The 19,658-nt window shown below is 50.5% G+C and overlaps 1 protein-coding gene across 8 annotated transcripts in view; it reads right to left on the bottom strand.

Annotated features, from left to right (window-relative positions):
• ADAMTS14 (ADAM metallopeptidase with thrombospondin type 1 motif 14) overlaps window positions 1–19,658 on the bottom strand; it is a 125,498-nt gene that overhangs the window by 16,068 nt on the left and 89,772 nt on the right. For 5 of the 8 annotated variants that reach the window (XM_044942215.2, XM_044942213.2, XM_044942214.2 and 2 more), the window contains 3 exons: window positions 16,973–17,102; window positions 16,744–16,854; window positions 13,006–15,016 (listed from right to left, as the gene is read on the bottom strand). In XM_044942215.2, the coding sequence (XP_044798150.2) occupies window positions 14,547–15,016; window positions 16,744–16,854; window positions 16,973–17,102 (711 nt within the window). In that variant the 3' untranslated portion in view covers window positions 13,006–14,546. Of the gene's footprint in view, window positions 1–335; window positions 394–1,725; window positions 1,947–5,020; window positions 5,762–12,893; window positions 15,017–16,743; window positions 16,855–16,972; window positions 17,103–19,658 lie in introns of those variants that run through there. The other 3 variants (XR_006550828.2, XR_006641016.1, XR_006550832.2) reach the window with 3 other exon arrangements.

Here is a 19,658-nt window from a genome sequence, read left to right as displayed (position 1 = left end):
GCTAAGCGTTCACATGCCACAAGAAAGATCAAAGACCCCTCGTGCCACAGCTAAGACCTGGTGCAGCCAAATTAAAACATATATATAACTGAAAATACATATGTCATTTTTAAATATACAACTCTATAATGGAGACACTTGCTACTTAAAAAAATAAGGTATAGCCTCTAAAGAAAAAATTAAGTTTCTTAGCCCATCCTTCAAATCTATTTACTTTGCTTTCTCCATCTTGTGTTTGCTTTCACAACTCCCTGCAGAATGCTTGTGTCACTGCCTGGCTTTGCACCCACTGCCACTGTACTTAAAGAGAAGACATTCTGGGTCTGGCTTCTTACCTGGGTATTTTGAGGGTAGACTATGAACAGACAAGATCTTTCTCAGCAGCTCTGCAATCTGTTAGGAGAAAGATAAGGGAACCGAACTGAACCAAGTGCGCATAGAAACACTGTGGAAATAAACACACGACATGCAAATGGGAAACGGCTCTGTTGCAAAAACACAGATGGCTAACCTCGGGTTGGCTGGGATGATCTGATCTCATTCAGGGCTCACAGCCACCCGTAGGTAGGTTTCACAGGTAGAAAAATCCAAGGCTCAGAGCAACGGTAACATCAAAATTCACACAGCCAATAAGTAGTGGATTCAAACCCAGGGCTGTGGGCTTCTCAGTCAGTGCCCCTTACTTCCTGCCAGCTGCCACCTCTCAGGCTCACCCCAAGGCCCACTGGTCTCCAAAGAGAGAAGTGGACCCTTCCCTCACTTCCAGTCACTTCACCCCCTCTTCCTCCTGGCCCCTCTTCCTCCATCTCTGGAATATGGAGCTCAGAAGGGTTTGCTGACTCCCTGGCCCTCTTTAAAGTCCTCCAACAAGCTTGCCTACTTTCTCCGTGTTTTAGGGAGTCGCTGCTGACTGCCCAAGGGGCAGCCAGCTGGGGGAATTGGAAGGCTCCAGACATCTCACAAAGCACAGTTGCCACTGGCCTTCCTGGAAACACAAGCGGCATCAGGCCTGCCTGCACTGGCCCTTGCACAGAGCGCCCTCTTGACCTAAGGTCCTGGGCAGGCTGGGGGCCGGGCTGGTTACTGGGCTGTGGTGTGTAAGCGCGACTCGGCTTTGCAGAGCTTCCGTGCTCTGCTTAGCAGTGCTCTCTGTCTGAGCCCCTGTTTGGCCATCAAGGGGACTTCTGCTGGGTGTCAGTACCCCATGGCCACTTATGAGTCACTTCTAAATTTTCCTTGGCTCACGCCGCCCTGCAATTTCTCCTCTCCCTACCCTCTGCTACTCTGACTGAAGCAAGAACACAGATTTTCCCTTCCAATCTTCTCTGCTATTAGGTCCTCCTTGGGATCCAGTCTCCTTACCCACTGTGGAAGCCCCTGTTGGGGTGCCCAGATGTCCCCTGCCCTCCTTCCAGGTGGGCCTGAAACTTAGCTCCATCCAACCGGAGTATCGCATCCCTGGGCACAGGGACTGGTTCAAGGATTGGATGAGCATATGACCCAAACTGGAATAAACACCGTCTGCTCTTGGGATTTTTTTGTTGAGTGGGAAGGAATGTTGGCTTTTCAGATGACACCATCATTGGTCATCATTGTTCCAAGAGACAAAGCCATGGATTCAGTCACACTTGATGATTCTGATCCTCCCCCATTCTTCCCCATTACTTGAGAATAAAATTACTTCTTAATAGAATTGATTGTTAAGTACTTTTAATATAAACTTACCATTTTAACCATTTATAAGATACAGTTCAGTAAGATCACTCATGCTCAGTGACTCAGTGTCCGACTCTTTGCAACCCTGTGGACTGCAGCCCACCAGGCTTCTCTGTCCACGGGATTTTCCAGGCAAGAGTACTGAAGCGAGCTCCCGTTTCCTTCTCCAGGGATCAAACTTGCAACTCCTGTGTCTCCTGCATTGGCAGGTTTCTTTACCACTGAGCCATCTGGGAAGTGATATTAAAGACATGCATATTGTTGGGTCACCATCAGCACCAACCATCCACAGAACCCTTTTCATCTTGCAAGACTGAAACTCTATACCCATTAAACCATAAGTCCCCATTCCCTCCTCCCCGAGCCCCTGGCAACCTCCCTTCTCCTTTTGGTCTCTATGTATCTGACTGTTCTTGGTACCTCATATAAGTAGAATCATGCAGTATTTGTCATCTTGTGACTAGCTTACTTCACTTATCATGGTGTCCTCAAGATTCATCCATGTTGTAGCAAGTCCCAGAATTTCCTTCCCTTTTTAGGTTGAATAATATTTCATTGTATGTAATACTCCATTGTGTTTATCGATCCATCCAATGATGAACATTTGGGTCCTTTTGCCTTTTGGCTGTTGTGGACAATGCTGCTAAGAACATGAGTGTGCAGTGGGTACAGTGTTCCTGGGAGGTATGTCAGCTTCAGCGGCACAGCCAGGACTCAGGTCCCAAGTACGACCTACGGCAGGCTCTTATTCACTAAGACCATCACACTCACTCACTGATTCATTCATACATACATACATTTATTCAAAACACACTGTCTTAGTTCTCCCCTACACCAGGTACTTCCTGTGGCCATCTGTTCTCAAGGGCTTCTCTGCTCTTCCCCCCTGACCAGGTGGATACACTCTATGCAGACAAAGCTGGCAGCCCCCAGACTCTGGATCCGGCCAGCCTCCGTCAGATGCAGCTCTAGTCTGAGACAGCACTGGACAAGGGGCAGGAGTGGTCAGCGACCCACATGGCCCCCTGCCTGCCTGCCGCCCAGGAGATGCTCTGCCGCCCTTGGCAGAGCTGGGAGCCACAGAAGAAGGTAACCTCACACAAGACTCTGCCCTCTCACGAGAGTCCTCAGATATAAATGAAGGAGCTGGGCCAGGTGATTTTGAAGTCCTCTGAGAGCTCCTGTTCTCAAAAGTTCTAGGCTCTACTGAGCTAAAAGTTCTAGGCTGCTTCACCTCTCTGGGAAGGTTGGTTTCTTTTTCCTAAGATTCTACAAGTGCCAGACTTTTATATTTTGGCAACTGATTTAAAAATCTTATGCTTCAATATTTTTGTATATCAGGGGGAAAAAGGACTGCCCCTAACAAGAGGACATCATTAGCCTCCACTCAAGTTATAAGAGTGCACTGCCTCTGGTGATGAGAGGCAGAGTGCTATCTTTACATGTTGTTATTTTTCATTTTAAAAATAACCCACTCTCATTGCAAATATTTGGAAAACAGAGAAAACTGGGAAAAGTAAAAATAGAGTCAAAACACTAAAGAAAACTACTAGTATATTTTTAATGTCTTTTTTCATTCTCCAAGTCATAATGGTAAATAAAAGAGCATCGTGCATTAAAACATGTTTAAAAATCTTACACTCCAGTTATTTCCAGAATCCCAATACCAAGTATTTCTGGGATTCTATGATTCAAACCCCCTAAGATTTCACGATCTTAAGATTCCCTGGCTTCGGGGAGACCAGAGTCCTCTTTTCATTGCTTTGTGAGCTTCCACTTGGGCAGAAGGGGTAGAGAAAGGGTCATCCCATCCTCACAGCTCCCAGGGACTTGGTCAGGTTGTCTAAGCATCTCATCCATGCCCACACCATCCCTCTGAGGGCCCCCGCCTCCTCTGCACCCTTCCCCGCAACTCACTGAGGGTGGGGCTCTGGCGTTTGCCTCTCATAAAGTGCTGGGGGTGCTGGCTGCTCTGGTGCCTCGGCCACCATGGCCTTGGCAGAGCCTGACCCGTGAAGTGCTGGCTCAGGAGGACCACACTGCTTCCTTCACTCACCCGTGGGAGCTAGACACCTCCAGGTGGGTGCTGCACACCAGAACCAAAGGTCTAGATTAGGCTGGTGAGGCAGGGGCTCTGGGCAGACCGAGAGGACTCACCCAGGAGCTCAGCAATTGGGCTTTCCCGAGGTGGGGGTCAGAGGACTGGTGGTGGAGGAGGGGCCTCTGCAGGCTGTGACCCACCTCCCCATGAAAGAATGTGATCCTCTGCTAACAGTTAGGGTGGTAGAGCTGGGGCTGGGGACTATGGGTGCCTTCTCTCTGCCGTTCTCCGTCCAGGCAACACCCGGAGCTTGTCTCCTTATAAGTGGCCAGCTCAGTAAGGCACCTCCAGGCAGAGCATGCAGGAAGCCCTGGCAGCGACTGGGCAGCTCTCCCCTACCGCCACCACCAGCCAGGCACGAAAGGCCCAGCCACCTTCCCACCCCTGGTGCATCTCTCCTGTCCCTGCCACTCCAGCCTCTTCCTCACTCTGGGTTAGGAGCCACCCAGCTCTGCCACTGGACGACAACTGAGAATGTACATACTTCCTCCCTGGGCCCATCACCCCATCTGCAAAGTTGACGGTCCAGACAATTTTCAGGCTCCCTCCAAGTACACAAATGCTTGCCCTGGCTCCATGGGACAGGAGTGGGGTCTGCCTGCAGGGAGGCCCTACTCCAACTATCCCAGCACAAATACTTGCCTTGTCAACAAAGCTGCTAAAGCAGAGGTGACTTCTCTACTGCAACTCAGATGTCAGTGTGTGGTTCCCGCTCCTTGAGCTCCTCACCTCCTAGAATCTCTGCGCAGTTTGGTGCACTCCTCAGAATTTCTGTGACTTCCTGGAGTATGTGCCGGGTGGGGGGCAGCCTCCTCAGCACCTCATTCTCTGCCCTGCCCTACTCCTGCTTTCTAGGGCTATGCTCACTATTTTATCTTCAACTGTGCATCGTTTCATTTTTTTCGATTTCTACCAAAATAAACACAAATCCTGACTCCTGCAAAGTCCTTAATGTGTGGGGTGGACACTCCCCAAGGATTGAGGGGACAATGCCAAAAAATAAACTATTAGACCCATTAAGCAAACTGTATCCCCCAAAGTCCCCACCCAGCCACTCCTCTCTGTCCCCACTGCCATCTCGGTCTTGTGATTCCCCTACCCCTTCTCTACAACTGTTTTTTCTCCCCATTAAGGGTGCTCCCCATGGTTACAAAGGGCCCCTTCTCCAACCTCACTTTCCCCAGTGCCCCCAGCAGCACAGACCTGCTTACTCTGTGATATAAATTCTGCTGCTCCCTTAGAAGGCAAAAGTGGTTGCAGTCATTTGCTTTCAGTGACATTGTTCTCTTCTTTTGGTCAGTGGTGATCGCTTTATCAAAGCCTCTCAAGATTTCCTTAGTGAGCTCCCCAGCTACATTTAGAACAGCATGAGATTTTCATACATTTGGATTCCGAAGAGTGTTTTCTTTCTTGCAGCACCACACTGAGATAAAGTGCAATCCTGCAATTCGGGCCTCAGGGAAGAGTGAGATTTATTAACCTGCAACCTGATGGAAGCCTCATGCCAGCCTGGCAGTGCCCAGCATGGGTGGGAAGGTCGAGTGGCCACAGGACGAATAATCTACCCCAGGACAGTGAGTTGAGACCAGTGCACCCTGAAGCCCCAGCCCTCCCAAACTTGGGTGTGAGGCTGCCTCCAGCAGCCCTCTTCTCCCTGCCCCAGTTCCAGCATGCCCCCTCCCACCCCAGCAGAGGCTGCCAGGTGGCTCCTCTGTTCAGGAGCCTGCGGAACTGGAGGGGCCCCCTCTCCTCACTTGCTTACTCAGCATATGCCCCTCACCTGTCTCGGCCTGACCCAGGAGACTTGGCCACGTCCCTTCACTCACTGGCCTCCTGGGGGTAGGGTCCAGATGCTCCAGGGCAGAATCCCCCCCTGGGCTCACATTCCAGCTCTGGATGCCTTCCTTGGGCAGGTCTCTTGACTCAGTGCATCTGTGTCTACGTCTGTAAAGCAGAAGCAAAGAAAGAGGTTACTTAGAGAAAGCATCTTATAAACTGGCCCTCTGCCAGTGTCCAGACTCAAGCACAGTATCAGCAAAGGATATCATCCCAGCTCCTGGTTCAGGTCTCCAGCTCAGTATTTAGTCCCCTGGGACTCTGGGACCCTCTCTTCCCCTGCCCATGGCTTCTAGGTGAGAAATCCTTGAACTGTCCCTGTTCCCATTGTCTAAAGATTTCTGGGGCTCCTGGAGACATAGAGACTTGGGGGGCTTGCTGCCGCTGACCTCAGCTCTGCCGCTCATATCAACCCAGAGGCAGAATTTGGCTCCTGCACAAATCACCAGGAGGAATCCAGTCATAATGAGCATTGGGGATTTCTGGAGATTTTGCAGTTTTGTGGGTCCTAGGGAAGAGCTCTGCTGTTAGCCCCTGGCATTCTACCACTAGGCGCCCCCCTCATCTCTCTTCTCCCATTGCCAGAAGCCCCCAGATAATACCCTCGCTTACAAACCATCATTCCCAGCCTTCGGCAGTCTTCCTGCTAGGGGACCCTTGTCTTGAATCAGCATCCTCCCGATGGATGTTACCAAGGGCTCTCCCTGAAAGGCACCTCCCTCCACCTAACTGCCCAGAAATAGACGAACCACTCCCCCAGTTCCCTATGCCCAGGAGGGGACCCCAACCAGCATCCGTGTGTGGCTGAAAGCCTCTTTCACCTGTGCCCTCCTTCCACCTTCTCAGCCCCCACAGTGTGGCCTGGCCCGTGCACACCCCCACCCCTTCTTAAGCTACCTCTGCTCAGAGTCACCCTGGCCACACAGGAAGTTCCTGGATGTCAGCAGCCCGCAGCAGGACAGCCTGCTGGAGATGGAGGTTCCTGTGCCCCTGGCCATACCCAGCCCCCCTGAATCTGCTGCATGGGACCCTCACCACCACTCTCCCCTCAGGAGGCTGGGGCAGGGGGGAGTGAGGCTGGAAATGGTAGCTAAGACTCACACAGCACTTAGCATGTGCAAACGCTGTCCTAAGGGCTTTGCATGGACCACAACTATGTATGCAACGCAGGCAAAAATAAGCCATTCAATCCTCACTCTAACCCTGTGAAACATGTATTATTATCCCCACTTTATAGATAAGAAACTGAGGCTCAGAAAGCTTAAATAACTCGCCAAAGGTCACACAATGAGTGGCGGAGTCAGAACTAGAACCCAGGGACCTTTCCGGTGGTCCAGTGGTTAAGACTCATGCTTCCAATGCAGGAGGTGTGGGGTTCATCCTTGGTCTGGAAACTAAGATCCCACATGACTCACAGCCAAAAAAAACAAAACATAAACAACAGGACAATATTGTAACAAATTCAATAAAGACTTTAAAAATGGCCCACATTAAAAAAAAAATTTTTTTTAAGAGATAATCACAGTGATGTCTCTTTAAAAAAAAAAAAAAAAAAAGAACTAGACCCTAGTAATCTGGTCTCTGCTCTTTTCCACAGGAGACTCCTGAGGCCATACTCGTATTACCTCCCCAGGCCTACGCTCCACCTCAGATAGCACTTAGACCTTTGATGGGACAAAGGGTGGGAAACCACCAGCCTAAGAGACTTGAGATCTGTCAGGAACATACTGCTTGACCATAGGCAAAACTTGACTCTTGGCCTGGTCCCTGCCACCACTGGCATGGTTTGGGAATAGCCATTTGCTCTCTCTGGGCCTCAGTTTACCCATTTGCACAGGTGGATCAGACATTTGTACACTGTCTCCTGCTGCTAATCCTATATGCATGGAAGGCCTAAGCTTCCTCTCACTGATCCAGCCAGTGACAATCTCCTCCAAGGAGACATAACCTCCAGCTGCAAGACCCGGTGGGCTCCCCACCCTCACCCCTGGCTTCCAGCTGCCTCTTGGTTTCCAGGGCCTGGCTCCTAGGGAGAAGCTCGGGAGCCCTGTGGGGCCCTGCAGGGAGGCAGAGAACCCACCACCTCTGTGCATCCCTGTTTACTCATGCTGCAAATGCTGCATTTATTAAAAGCAAGTCCCAGGGGGAGGACAGGCCTTATTCAGTCACCACGGAGATCAACCCCTAAGTGCACCAAGTTTTCTAAAGCAGAGGTGGAGAAACATCCCCTGAGGAAGACCACCAGGGCCTCAGCAGCCAGAGGAAGGACTTTGGTCTCCTCCCTAAGGGCGACGAGAGCCACCAAATGGCTTTAGGGAGGGCCTCTGTGAGGCAGAGCTGAACCAGGCCCCAGCCCAACTCCTGGCTCCCTGCAGGTCTCTCTTATTTTGCTATCCATCACCAGAATTTTAGGAGCAACCATAATCCCTCACTTGCTAAACACTTTCATAGACACTGTCTCCTTTGCTCTAAACTAACCTGTGAGTCATTTCATATTCCCTTTTTGCAAATAAGGGAGCTGAGGCTGGAAGGTGGGTGGTGAATGGGCAGCCTGCACATGAAGCCAAGTGCTGGTGTGGAGCCTGAGCTTGTCCTGGGCCTCTGAGCTTAGGCGGGTGCCCTCTTGTTCCCACTTCTATGGGATGAGGCGCTGCCAGCCCTGGGTGGTCACCTGCTCCCAGAGAGTCCTAGCAGCAGGAACAGGTCCTTTGCCTAGGAGCCAAGGGCTTGGCCTGGGTGCCTCTGGCTGTCCTTACAAATTTCTTGCAGCATCATGCAGCCAGGAGTCCCAGAGGCCTCTATTGAGGCCTGTTGGGAGTCAGGGGGTGAAAAGAGAAGAACACAAATAAGAAAAGAATCGTTCCTCTCCTCCAGCAGCCTACCTCCTAGGTAAGCAGAGATCCAGCACTCAGCACCTCAAAGAGTGATGAGCAATTCTGATAGAAAGAAGTATGCCCATTTTACAGATGAGAGTCTAAGGCTCAGAAACATAAAACAACTCTCCCAATTCCACCCAGGTGGTAAATGGTGATGCTGGGAATAAAATGGGAGAAGGGAGCAGATGTTTTCTCCAGGAAAACAGTCTAGTGTATTTGCAGAGATCTTGGGTGAGACGTCTCCCATTACCTTCATTATGTGATTTTTTTTCATTATGTGATTTAATATTTTCTGATACATAATTTGCATATAGGAGAGTTCACTTTAAAATGAGTGGGACCACCGCAATCCAGGCACCTCTGCATGTCTAGTCCTCCACAAAGTCCTCCCATGCCCACTCACAATCCTCTCTCCCACTCCCAGCGCTGGCAACCAGTGGTCTGTTTTATCTTTTCCAAAATCTCCTACGAAGGGACTCATCTGGTGTGTAGTCTTTGGGGCCTGTCGTCTTCTCTCAGCAGAACACTCTGCAGATCTATGCATGTTGATGTGTGCACGTCCATATGAGCAGTTCACACCTTTTTGTTCTTGAGTAGTATTCCCTTGTATGGATACGTCACAGTTTATCTATCCATCCACTATTTGGTAAATATTTGGGTTGTTTCCAGTCAAGGTCTATTTTGAATTAAGTTGCTAAGGGACATTTGCATACAAATTGTTTTGTGGACAAATGTGTTCATTTCCCTCGTGTGAATACATAGGGCAGTCATCACTGAGTTGGAGGTAAATGAATGTTCAACTTTATAAGAAGCATCTGAATGTTCTCCTAAGTGGATGCACCCTTTGCATTCCTACCTAAAAGAATGAGAGTTCCAGATGCCCAACATCCTCCCAACACTTGATGTGGCCAATCTTGTTAATTTTAGCTGTTCTGTGCTGTGCTTACTCGCTCAGTTGTGTCCGACTCTTTGCGACCCCATGGACCATAGCCTGCCAGGTTCCTTTGTCCATGGGGATTCTCCAGGCAAGAATACTGGCGTGGGTAGCCATGCCTGCCTCCAGGGATCTTCCCAACCCAAGGATCGAACCCAGGTCTCCCACATTGCAGGCAGATTCTTTACCATCTGAGCCACCAGGGAAGCGCTTAGCTGTTCTAATGGTTATGAAATAAACACTCTTTGCCATTTAAATTCCCCTTTCCCTAACAATCAGTGATGTTGCGTATCTTTTCCTGTACCTATTTGTCATTGTACATTTTCAGTCAAGTGTCCAAATCTTTTGCCCATTTTTGAGGGGGGGCATTGTTTAAGAACTCTTTATACCTTCTGGATGCAAGTCCAGTATCAGATATATTATGTGAAAATACCTTCTCCCAGCTTGTGCTGTTGGTTGGTTTTCTCCCATTGTTGTTTTTGGGTTTTTTGTTGTTGTTGTTTGCTTTTTGTTTCTTGCTTTTTTTTTTTTTTTTTTTTTTTGCCTCTTCATTTTCTTACCACTGTCTTTCAAAAAGTAGAAGTTTTAGTTTCAATCAAGTTCAATTTGTCAACCTTTTATTTTATGGTCTGTGCATTTAGTGCCATCTTGGTCTAACCCAAGGTCACAAAGATTGTTTACAAATGTTTTTCCTCTGTAAAGTTTTTGGTTTTAGCTCTTACCTTTAAGTTGATCACCCATTTTGACTGAGTCAATTTTCACATATGATATGAGGTGAAAGTTGAGGTTTCTTTCTTTCTATGCAGAGCTTCCATTTTTCTAACATCATTTACTGGAAAGACTATCATATCTTGACTTTGGCATCTTGTTAAGAACTTATGGTTGTGTGGGTCTATTTCTGAATTTTCTATTCTGTTCCATTGTTTTGCAAATCTATTACACCAATGCCAAACCATCTTAGTTAATGTAGCTTCACAGTCAGTCTAGAAATCAGGTAGTATAAATTCTCCCACTTTGTTCTTTTTCAGAATTGTTTTGGATATCCTAGGTCCTCTTTATTTCCATAAAAATTTTATGATCAGTTTGCAATTTCCAAAGAACACCCAGCCTGCTGGAATTCTGAGTGGAATAGCATTACATTTATAGGTCTTTTTGAGAACTTGACCATACTGAGACTTCCTCTAGCTATTCTTACACTTCTCTGAGTGAAGCTTTCTAATTTTCCGTGTATAGGTAGCCTGCATCCTGATGCACTGTGAATCGGAATTGCTTTCTTAATCTGTACTCTCAGACTTGGTCAGAGCCCCAGAGGGTGCTCTCGAGGCTCACCTGTCCTGCCCCAGATCTTCCTTGTGTGCATCCAGCTGAGGACCATCGACAAGACTGGATGAGTAGGTGCAGGCTCCCCTTGTGAATGGAGCTCCCAACGATTCCAAACTGTCACCCTAACCTTTAAAAGTGTGTTAACATTTCAGTTGCATTTTCTTACCTGCTTCTCTGTTGACCACTTCCTTCCATGCTCTGCCAGAGGTAGATGAGCACGTGGAGCTTCTCTCTCCCCCGAGGGACTTGTCACCCTCTGAAATGTAACCCACCTGCTTACCTTGAAAACTCAGCCCCGTAACAGGCTAAAAGAGGCATGACACTGCAGCTTATTGGCTTCTTATTGTAAGGGTAGAACTGATGTCCTCCTGTAGCTTTCTACATTCTAAGCAGGGTGTGGGTAACTTTTGGTCAGGGCCGTGGCCTGGGTTTCAAACAGCAAGAGTCCCCACAGGGATGAAAGGGCTTCAGGGAGACTAGGAAAGCGTCAGGATTCCACAGGTGGAGGCTGGGGACTTCGAGGAGCCCAAGCCCTGACTGGTCTACTCCTGTGGCACGGCAACAGCTCATCCATCCTCCACGCTGACTGGATCCCTCAAGCCCCATTCCAGGAATAACCCAGGGGCCAACGTCACCCCCAGGAGACCCTTCATCCACCATCTCTTGCATTTTCTGGTCACATTGTTTTCACAGGTGGGCAAGGCAAATGCTTTCACTGACATTTTTTCAGATGAGCAGAAGGGCTGAGGGTCCCACAGAACCTTAGAGCCCACAGGCTCCCTAGAGCTGTCTCATCCACACACAGGACTCTGTGGGGTCCTCGAGGTCAGAGGAGGGTCCTTGGGGCTGGTTTCTTGGTCCCTCTTCCTCCGCTTGGGCCACTGCAGTCCTGCTTTGAGATGCTGAGCCCGAACAAAGGTTCCCAATGGTGTAAAAGTGTAAATTCACTGACCCAGTCTAACATCACTGTTTCTTGTCCTGGCCGTGGAAACTGATCGGAGGTCAGTATCTGGAGCACTATGTGAAGGCCTCCAGGAGGAGTCTGGGCTCAGTGGGGAAGACTGCAGTGATGGATTGGCAATATCTGCCATGGGCACAAGACAGGCAGCATTGGCATGTTTCCATGTGCTATCCCTGCCCCATGAAATGTGCCAGTACTGCTGTTAGAGCTGGGGTGTTGGAGATCTTAGAGGGCCCCACTCCACCCATACTACCCACCATGGCAAGGTGGCTTGCACCAAGGTCAGGCACCCTCCCCCAAGGTCCATGAGTCCCCTCCTGCAGGCTCCACTCGGAGCACACTGGCCTCCAGTATTCCTTACCCTAACAGTCCTGAGTGCAGTTCTAGGGCCTGTGGTAGCATCTTCCAAGGTAGCCCCTTACGTGTGACTGGGTCACCACGTATATGCACCCCTAGTTCCAAGTGACAGACGTGTTTAGAAGGGCTAGTTTCCAAGGGGAAGCTGTTTGCACAGGGATATAAATGGAGCTTGGACTTGAAAGCTAGACACACGTGGGTATGTGAAATCCTTGGAGGGGGCCTCTGTGCCCTTGCCCTGGGCCTCACAGCTGTCAGGGAGGGGCCTGTGGAACACTCATTGAAAGGGTGTGGTAATGGATTAGTGATGTCTGTCATGGGCAAGGAGTAAGGCGTGGAACCATAGTTTTAAATTATACAGCAACCTCCACATCAGCCCTCCCCGCCCAATAAGACCCATCATGTTCCTTCCATCTCCTGTCCGACATCCATATCCTGCGTGGACTTTTCCAGGGAAAGAGTGCTCACCACCTTGGAAAGAAGCCATCCCCTGTGTGTTTGAACAGCTCTGCTCATGAGAACATCCTCCATATGCAGACCACCAAAGTCCTCCCAGGTGCTTCCACCCTTTGGACCAAATTCTGAACAGTGACTTGCATGAGACCACACAGCTACTTGGTGGAACAGCCTAAGTGGGACCCCCAGGCCCCCAGCCCTGCTCTTGCCTCTCCACCAAGGTGATGTTCAGAGGAACCCCAGAACAAGGATGACCAAGGTGATGAGGCTGGGGGCCAAGTCTTCCTGTGGCTCTGACCCCTCCCTGTCCACCCGCAACCCCAATCATCTTACCCGCCCAGGACAGTAGAGCTCTGGCTTTGCTGTCCCTTTTTTGCTAAAATGGAGAGAAAAAGAAAAACACACCACAACTTTCTCGGGTCCAAAACAAACACCAAGGACAATGTTAATAAATACATAAAAATTTAAAGATCTCGATCTCAAAGGCACTTGATACAGGTGAGCTGGGTCGCACAGGAATGTTTTGGTGTGTGTCCCAGCTGCCCTGGGAGAGGATAGGCAGCAGGTGGAGAGGGCCTCTGGGGAACCCCTCTAGGGCTTCCATTCTCCACGGGGTTTCAGGCCAGGGCCCACTGTCCCTATTCCTCTAGCCTGGCTCAGAATGGCCCCTTTGCCCTGGGAACAGAAGAACTGGCCAGCACCTTACGGCCTGCTGAGGGGTCTGGGAGACCCTCTGCATGCCTCAGAGTAAGGACCCCTGGGAGAGGTCCTGGGAACTGGGTGGCTTCCAGACAGCCGGAGGGTCCAGGGAAGTTACCTGCCATTGGAGGTAACGTGGCGGGGAGCAGCTGAGGCCCTACAGCACGGTGGGCCAGTGTCTCCATGGGGCAGAGGCTCACGTCCTGCCCTGGGGCACTTGGCCCTTGTCAACCCCAGGGTCTGGCTATGGGTGGACTCTGGTCCTCAGCCTTGGAGTCTGGCCACCGTCCTACCCCTACCCAGCACGACAAATACACCTCTGGCCCAGCTTAAGCCAGGTGAGAGAAGACCCCTGACTCTAGCAGGAGTGGTCTTTGATAGAGGGCAACAGCGGATGGGGCTCAGCCTGAGAACTCACGTCTCCGCATGCTCCACCAAGTCACCTTCCAGGCTGTGCTCCCTTCATGCACCAAAGCGATGACCACAGTTGCCATTCCTGGTCCAGCCAGGGGTCTAGCACCAGTTGGGAATCCCCTGGATGGTGAGGACACATACTCCAGGCTGTCCAGAGCTCTCTTCTCAGGGGGTTGGGGCTGGGGTGAGGTTAGGAGGCCCATCTGTAACCTGGAGGCACTGGAAGTCACAGGACGTGCCATCTGCAGGTGCAGAGATGGCCACCGACACTGCCTTCCTGCCAGCACACTCAAGCTGGACTCTGCTCCTTGGCCTTGGCCGGAGGAGCTGTCTGCAGCTCTTGTTACAAAGAGCTGAGTCTGAGATGAACTTGCCTCCCACCCACCCTAGGCGTGTAGCTGAATTCCCCCAGCCCGCTTCCTCTCAGACCACCTGCGAGTGTTCCCTCCACCTTCCCTGTCCTGCTTTGCCTCTCTGGGCAGAGGGGCCCAGTAGACAGGGCCCCCACCGGGGTCCTCCCAAGTCCTGGCAAATGAATCCAGTGTGGGGCCCAGTGGCGGGGGGTGAGGGAGGGGTGGTAGCAGGCCCTCAGTCCCCGCAGGAGAGACAGACAGGAGCCCCTGAGAGGTTCGGTTCGGTCACCTGGGCTGCTTGCTGAGGTATCTCCGGTTAGGACTTTCCCTGATCTTTTTCTTCCTCACACACCCATTTCACGGGGTGAAAAGTGTCACGGCCCCAGACTAGAACGACAAGAAGGCAAATAATTTAAAAGGCAGTCCGTGCAGGTCCCCACCCCACTGTGTGTCCTATAAGCCGGGGGTCTCGGGGCAGCACAGATTGTAAACTTGACTGGCGGGAAGGGCGAGGTGGGGTTCATGTCACTGGGGCCGTGGAGGGAAGGCTGGTGCCTGGGTGCTTCGGGTCTTCCCTGAGCAGCCCTTTGTTTTCAGAGGCTGGGGTAGGGGCCCCGGTCCAGCCCCAGGGGGCACTCAGGGAAGTGCCCCGGAATGCTGTAGGGGTTGGTTTCTGGGGAGCAAAGTAGCTTTGGGTCACGGGGGCACTCGTGCCCAGAGGTCCTGGGAGCAGTGTGGGTTGGTCTCGCTGACGGTGGTCTGATCCTGTTGGCCCCACAGAGGGCTCCACAGCATCTGGAGGGGCCACGGGTGCTGAGAAGGGGCTCCCAGGAGTGGAGAAGGGTGGTTGTGAGGCCAGGCCAGGGTCTAGGCTCAAGGCCTTCTTGGTGCAGGACTCGCAGCACAGCCGGTGGAAGCCAGGGATGGAGCAGTAGCGATCGAGCTCTTCCGTCTGGCAGAAGATGGACCTGTCCTGCACGCAGAGCTCCGCTGCACACACAACACAAAGACTGATGCTGGAGGTGCCCATCCACCAGGTCCCAGCACCTACTCAGTCCTTCATCTCCCACCCTCACCATCTCCCAGTCAACCCTGAGGAATCTGGTCCACTCCAGCCAGGACCAGGCAGCTTGTAACACAGTGTGACAAGCAGCCTAAACGTCCTGCCACCAGTCAGCACGCATGTGAAACACTAAGCCCCCTTACCACTAACTGTGGAATCAAGCAAATCTAGGTTCCATTCAAGGCTCTACCACTTAAAAGCTGCAAGGCCTTAAACTCTTCAACCCTCAGTTTCTTCTGTAAAAACAGAGATAATGCTGACATTTATCAAATAATAATAATATTATGGAAAATAGCATTTAAAAAGTTTCTGGCATAGAGGGGTGCTCACTATATTAGTTTTGTTTGCTTTGGCTTAAATGTCATCAAAAAATGGTTTTTGCATTTTTGTGATAACTTCAGGTAGGTCTTTCCAAACAATGTGAGGTCAGGAGCTTAGCTTTCTACTAATTTTTGCCAGGGAAAGAGAAAAGGAGGAGAAGGAAGGGGAGGGGGGGGGGAAGGAAGAAGGGGGAGGGGGAAGGAGAAAAAGCGAGGAGAGAAAAGGTAGGGTGCAGGCTAAGGGGAACAAAGATTAGGGAAAATGGAAAACAAGTGGCCTCTAGATGGCGCCAGAATTCTAGGACCAGAGTAAGAGCTCCCCTTCGCTCCCAAGAGTGAAAGGAAAGGAAACCAGACGCTTGGACCGCTTGCACTGTTTGAGCCTCAGCATAGGAGCAGAGCAGCCCCAAGACTAGAGCCAGGAGATAACCTGAAGACATTTAATCAGACCCCTTTGTTTTATAGATCAGGTTGCTGCGCTCAGAGAGGTTCACAGATGTGCACGAGGTCACACAGCCAACCAACTGGTCCTCTCACTAGGAGTCAGGGTCTGGGATCTTTCTGCTATTCATCTTGACAGACCCTGATCCTTGGGACAGTGAGAAAGGGAAATAGAGAAGAAGCCTAGGAAGGAGCACAGAACATAAAGCCTGGTAGGTTCTTGGTTAATGTTTATTAATAGATGGATAGGCAGATGGATGGATGGATGGGCAGATAGATGGAAAGATGAGACGGTGAACTGTCGGACTCAGGATCATGAAGCAGAGAGAAATGACTGCTACCATTTTTGTTGTTGTTAGCTGGCAGCTAGGCAGGAGTGCATACGTTATCATTTAATTCTCTCAAAAGCCGTATAAAGACAGCTCAGAACTACCACTGCCATCTCCAAACCTTGGAACCAGATATGATTCACAATTCAGAACTTTGGAAGTTAGAAAAGTAATCTTCACCGTATTCATATTATATAACATCCCCGGTGGGCCTGAGGGGTCACCTTGTAACCAAATATGTCAATGTTTCTGTAACAAAAGAATAACTAATTTCTTGTCCGTTCAGTTCCGATTTTGCTGCCCAATGAGTCTGCACCAGATTCAGGGAGACATTTGCAGCTTTCAATTCCTCTGGAGCAGCAGATAAGGAACCAGGGACCATTACAAGCATCACCCCCCGCTCACAGCTGAGGAATCCAAGGCTGTGAGGTGGTGATAGTCACCTCAGGAGGCCAAGGTCACGCGAACAGACTGGAAGCTGGGTCTGCTCCACTGCACGGCCCGTGCTCGTGATGCCAGACACTGGGAGGCTGGGAAAGGGATAGGGTCCAGAGATATACTTACTGGATGATATCTTGTTGATGGGATCCAGAGGCCCAGACTGTGGCACCCACTGCCCCTCTGGGGTCACAAGTTCCCGGACGTCAGCCTTCACTGTGGAGTTCTGGAGATTTCCTGGGAGGGGCGGGGAAGAAGCTCTAGTACTGGGGGTACTGGTGGGCTGGGAAGCCAGTCAGCTGGGCCTCAGGTCTAGGCCAGAGAAGCTGGCCAACCCCCATCCTACCCAGCTCACCTCCGCAGGCGGGCAGGCTGCAGGCCTGGACCGTGTCCGGCTTGGCCCCCTCACACTGCCCCAGACTGTTGGCGTTGGTCCGGCACACCACCTGCCGCTGCTGGATGCCCTCTCCGCAGGTGACAGAACACTGTCGTGGAGGGTGGGGGGAGGGGGGGCAAGGTGGGGGCGGGCCAGGCCGGGGTGGGCAGAGAGACAGAGGAAGGAGGCGGTGAGCTCCGAAGCCCAGCCAATGTGCAGGACAGAAAGGGTACAGAGGAGGGTGCCAAGCCTCTGCTTGACTTGATCCTTGACCAGGACGCACAAGGACTGCACTCAACAGCCTCTCCAAGTCAATGCAGCAGCTTCAAATACTCCGCTGCTGCTGCTTAGCCACTCAGTCGTGTCTGACTCTTTGTGACCCTGTGGACTGTAGCCCGCCAGGCTCCTCTGTCCATGGAATTCTCCAGGCAAGAATACTGGAGTGGGTTGCCATGCCCTCCTTCAGGGGATCTTCCTGACCCAGGGATTGAATCTGGGTCTCCCACATTGCAGGCAGACTCTTTACCATCTGAGCCACCAGGGAAGCCCAAATATTCCTCAACTAGGTGGGAAAGAGCACTGTCTTGATCTCAGAACCCCCGAACCTCCCCACCTCCTGGAGGGGGCCTGCGGGACCCCCTTCCAGCACTACCGCTTATGTCCACTGTGTCTAGTTTGTACCTGGGTCCTCAAATAATTTGTGTATCACCCTGGCACACTCCCTGTTGCCATCCACCAGTCCAAGGGACCTGGGGCATGTCTATGCACTTGATGATACCTTGTCAAGGGGATGCAGGAACCCAGACTCTAACACCAGCTAAGCCAAGAGAGCTAGGTGTCGGGGTCCCCACAGACCCGTCTAGCTCTGACATCCAATGACTTTGCTTTCCAAAACTCAGCATGCGGAGACATGATCAAAAGTGTCCTGGCATGGGTGCCAGGAGCAAAAGGCCTTTGGTGAGGACCGCCACACACACCATCTCCTGGACCCCCCATGCTCTAATAGATGGGTAGGGTCACTTCAAGAAAAGCAAGGGAGGGTGCCCATGCGACCAGGTCACTGGGATTGTTTGTTTTGGGCTTTCTTTTGGCCACTCCACACGGCATGCAGAATTCCCCCAACCAGGGATCAAACCCATGCCTCCTGAGGTCTTTGCGAGCACTGACCACAGCCTCTCCTAGTGGGATGGGAAGGACTTGCAAAGGTTCACTTCACATACGGGGGCAGGTGACGACCCAGGGAGACACAGGGGTCACACACCACACAGAACCATGGGACAAAGACAGCTCATCTTCCCAGGATGAAGAGTTACAAGCAACAATAGCTCTGGAATGTTTCTGCCAGTCTTACAGGGCCAATGATCTTCCACCAGCTGTCACCTGTTTTCTGTAAGGGGTCCCTTATGGACCAGCAATCTGTCTGTTTTACATTCAAACAAATAAAGCTATATGTTATGGAGAAGAATATAAAATCTGCATGGGTTGTGTGGGGATTTTTAGTTATTTAAGACACTCTGTTTTGGACTTCTCTGGTGGTGCAGTAGATAAGAATCCACCTGCCAATGCAAGGGACATGGGTTTGATCCCTAGTCCGGGAAGATCTCACACGCCTCAGAGCAACTAAGCCCGTGGGCCACAACTATTGAGAATGAGCTCTAGAGCCTGAGAGCTGCAACCACTGAGCCCTCGTGCCCTGGAGCCTGTGCTCTGCAACAAGAGAAGCCATCGCAATGAGAAGCTCGTGCACAACAACTAGAGAGCAGCCCCCGCTCTCTGCAACTGGAAAAAGCCTGCATGCAGCAACGAAGACCCAGCGCAACCCCCCAAATTAATAATAATAAAAATCAAATACTCGGTATCGTGCGCTACCTCAAGCCTACAGAAAAGTATGAGGAAGCTGGTCATGAACGCCTGTTCAAACAGCCCACTAGCAAAGTCAATAAATCAGCATTCTGGCATATTTTCAAATATTGTGCTGTGTCTTTTTAAACTACATAAATGGTAGCCCCATTGGAAGTGTTTTTGTCCTTCATACGTCAGTGCTTTTTCTCACCTATTTTTCTGAGGTTTATCTATGTTGATAAGTACAGTTCAAGTTTATTTATTTTTCTTGCTGTATAGTATTTTATTACGTGAACAGACCATGGGGTTTTTTTCGGTATAATTTCCTATGGACAGATAGATATATATATAATATTTCCTGATATTTTTATATTATAATAGGCATTATTGTGCTTATCTCTGTGATCAGTTGAGGTTTCAAAAATTATAGTCAAATATACAGACCATACAATTTACACTCTGACCATTTTTAAGTGCATCGTTCAGGGGCATTGAGTGTATTTACACTATTGTGAAACCCTCACCACCCAGCTCCAGAACTGATTCTTCTTCCCAAGCTGAAACTCTGTGCCCATTAAACATTAACTTCCCACCCCCTCTCCCCCAGCCCCCTGGCAATCACCCTTCTACTTTCTGTCTCTATGGATTTCACTGTTACGGGTACCTCACGTTAAGTAATCACACAATATTCGTCATTTTGTGTCTGGCTCATTTCACTCTACGTCATGTCTTCAAAGCTCAAACCCAATGAATTTTCAAGAGAACACAAGACCCTGTGGTCCCTGGACCATTCCACAGCCTTCTTATCATCTCCCTTTTCTTT

This window comes from Bubalus bubalis, chromosome 4 (assembly GCF_019923935.1).
Source record: "Bubalus bubalis isolate 160015118507 breed Murrah chromosome 4, NDDB_SH_1, whole genome shotgun sequence".
Lineage (NCBI taxonomy): Eukaryota > Metazoa > Chordata > Mammalia > Artiodactyla > Bovidae > Bubalus > Bubalus bubalis.
This window is presented reverse-complemented; position numbering and strand designations above follow the sequence as displayed.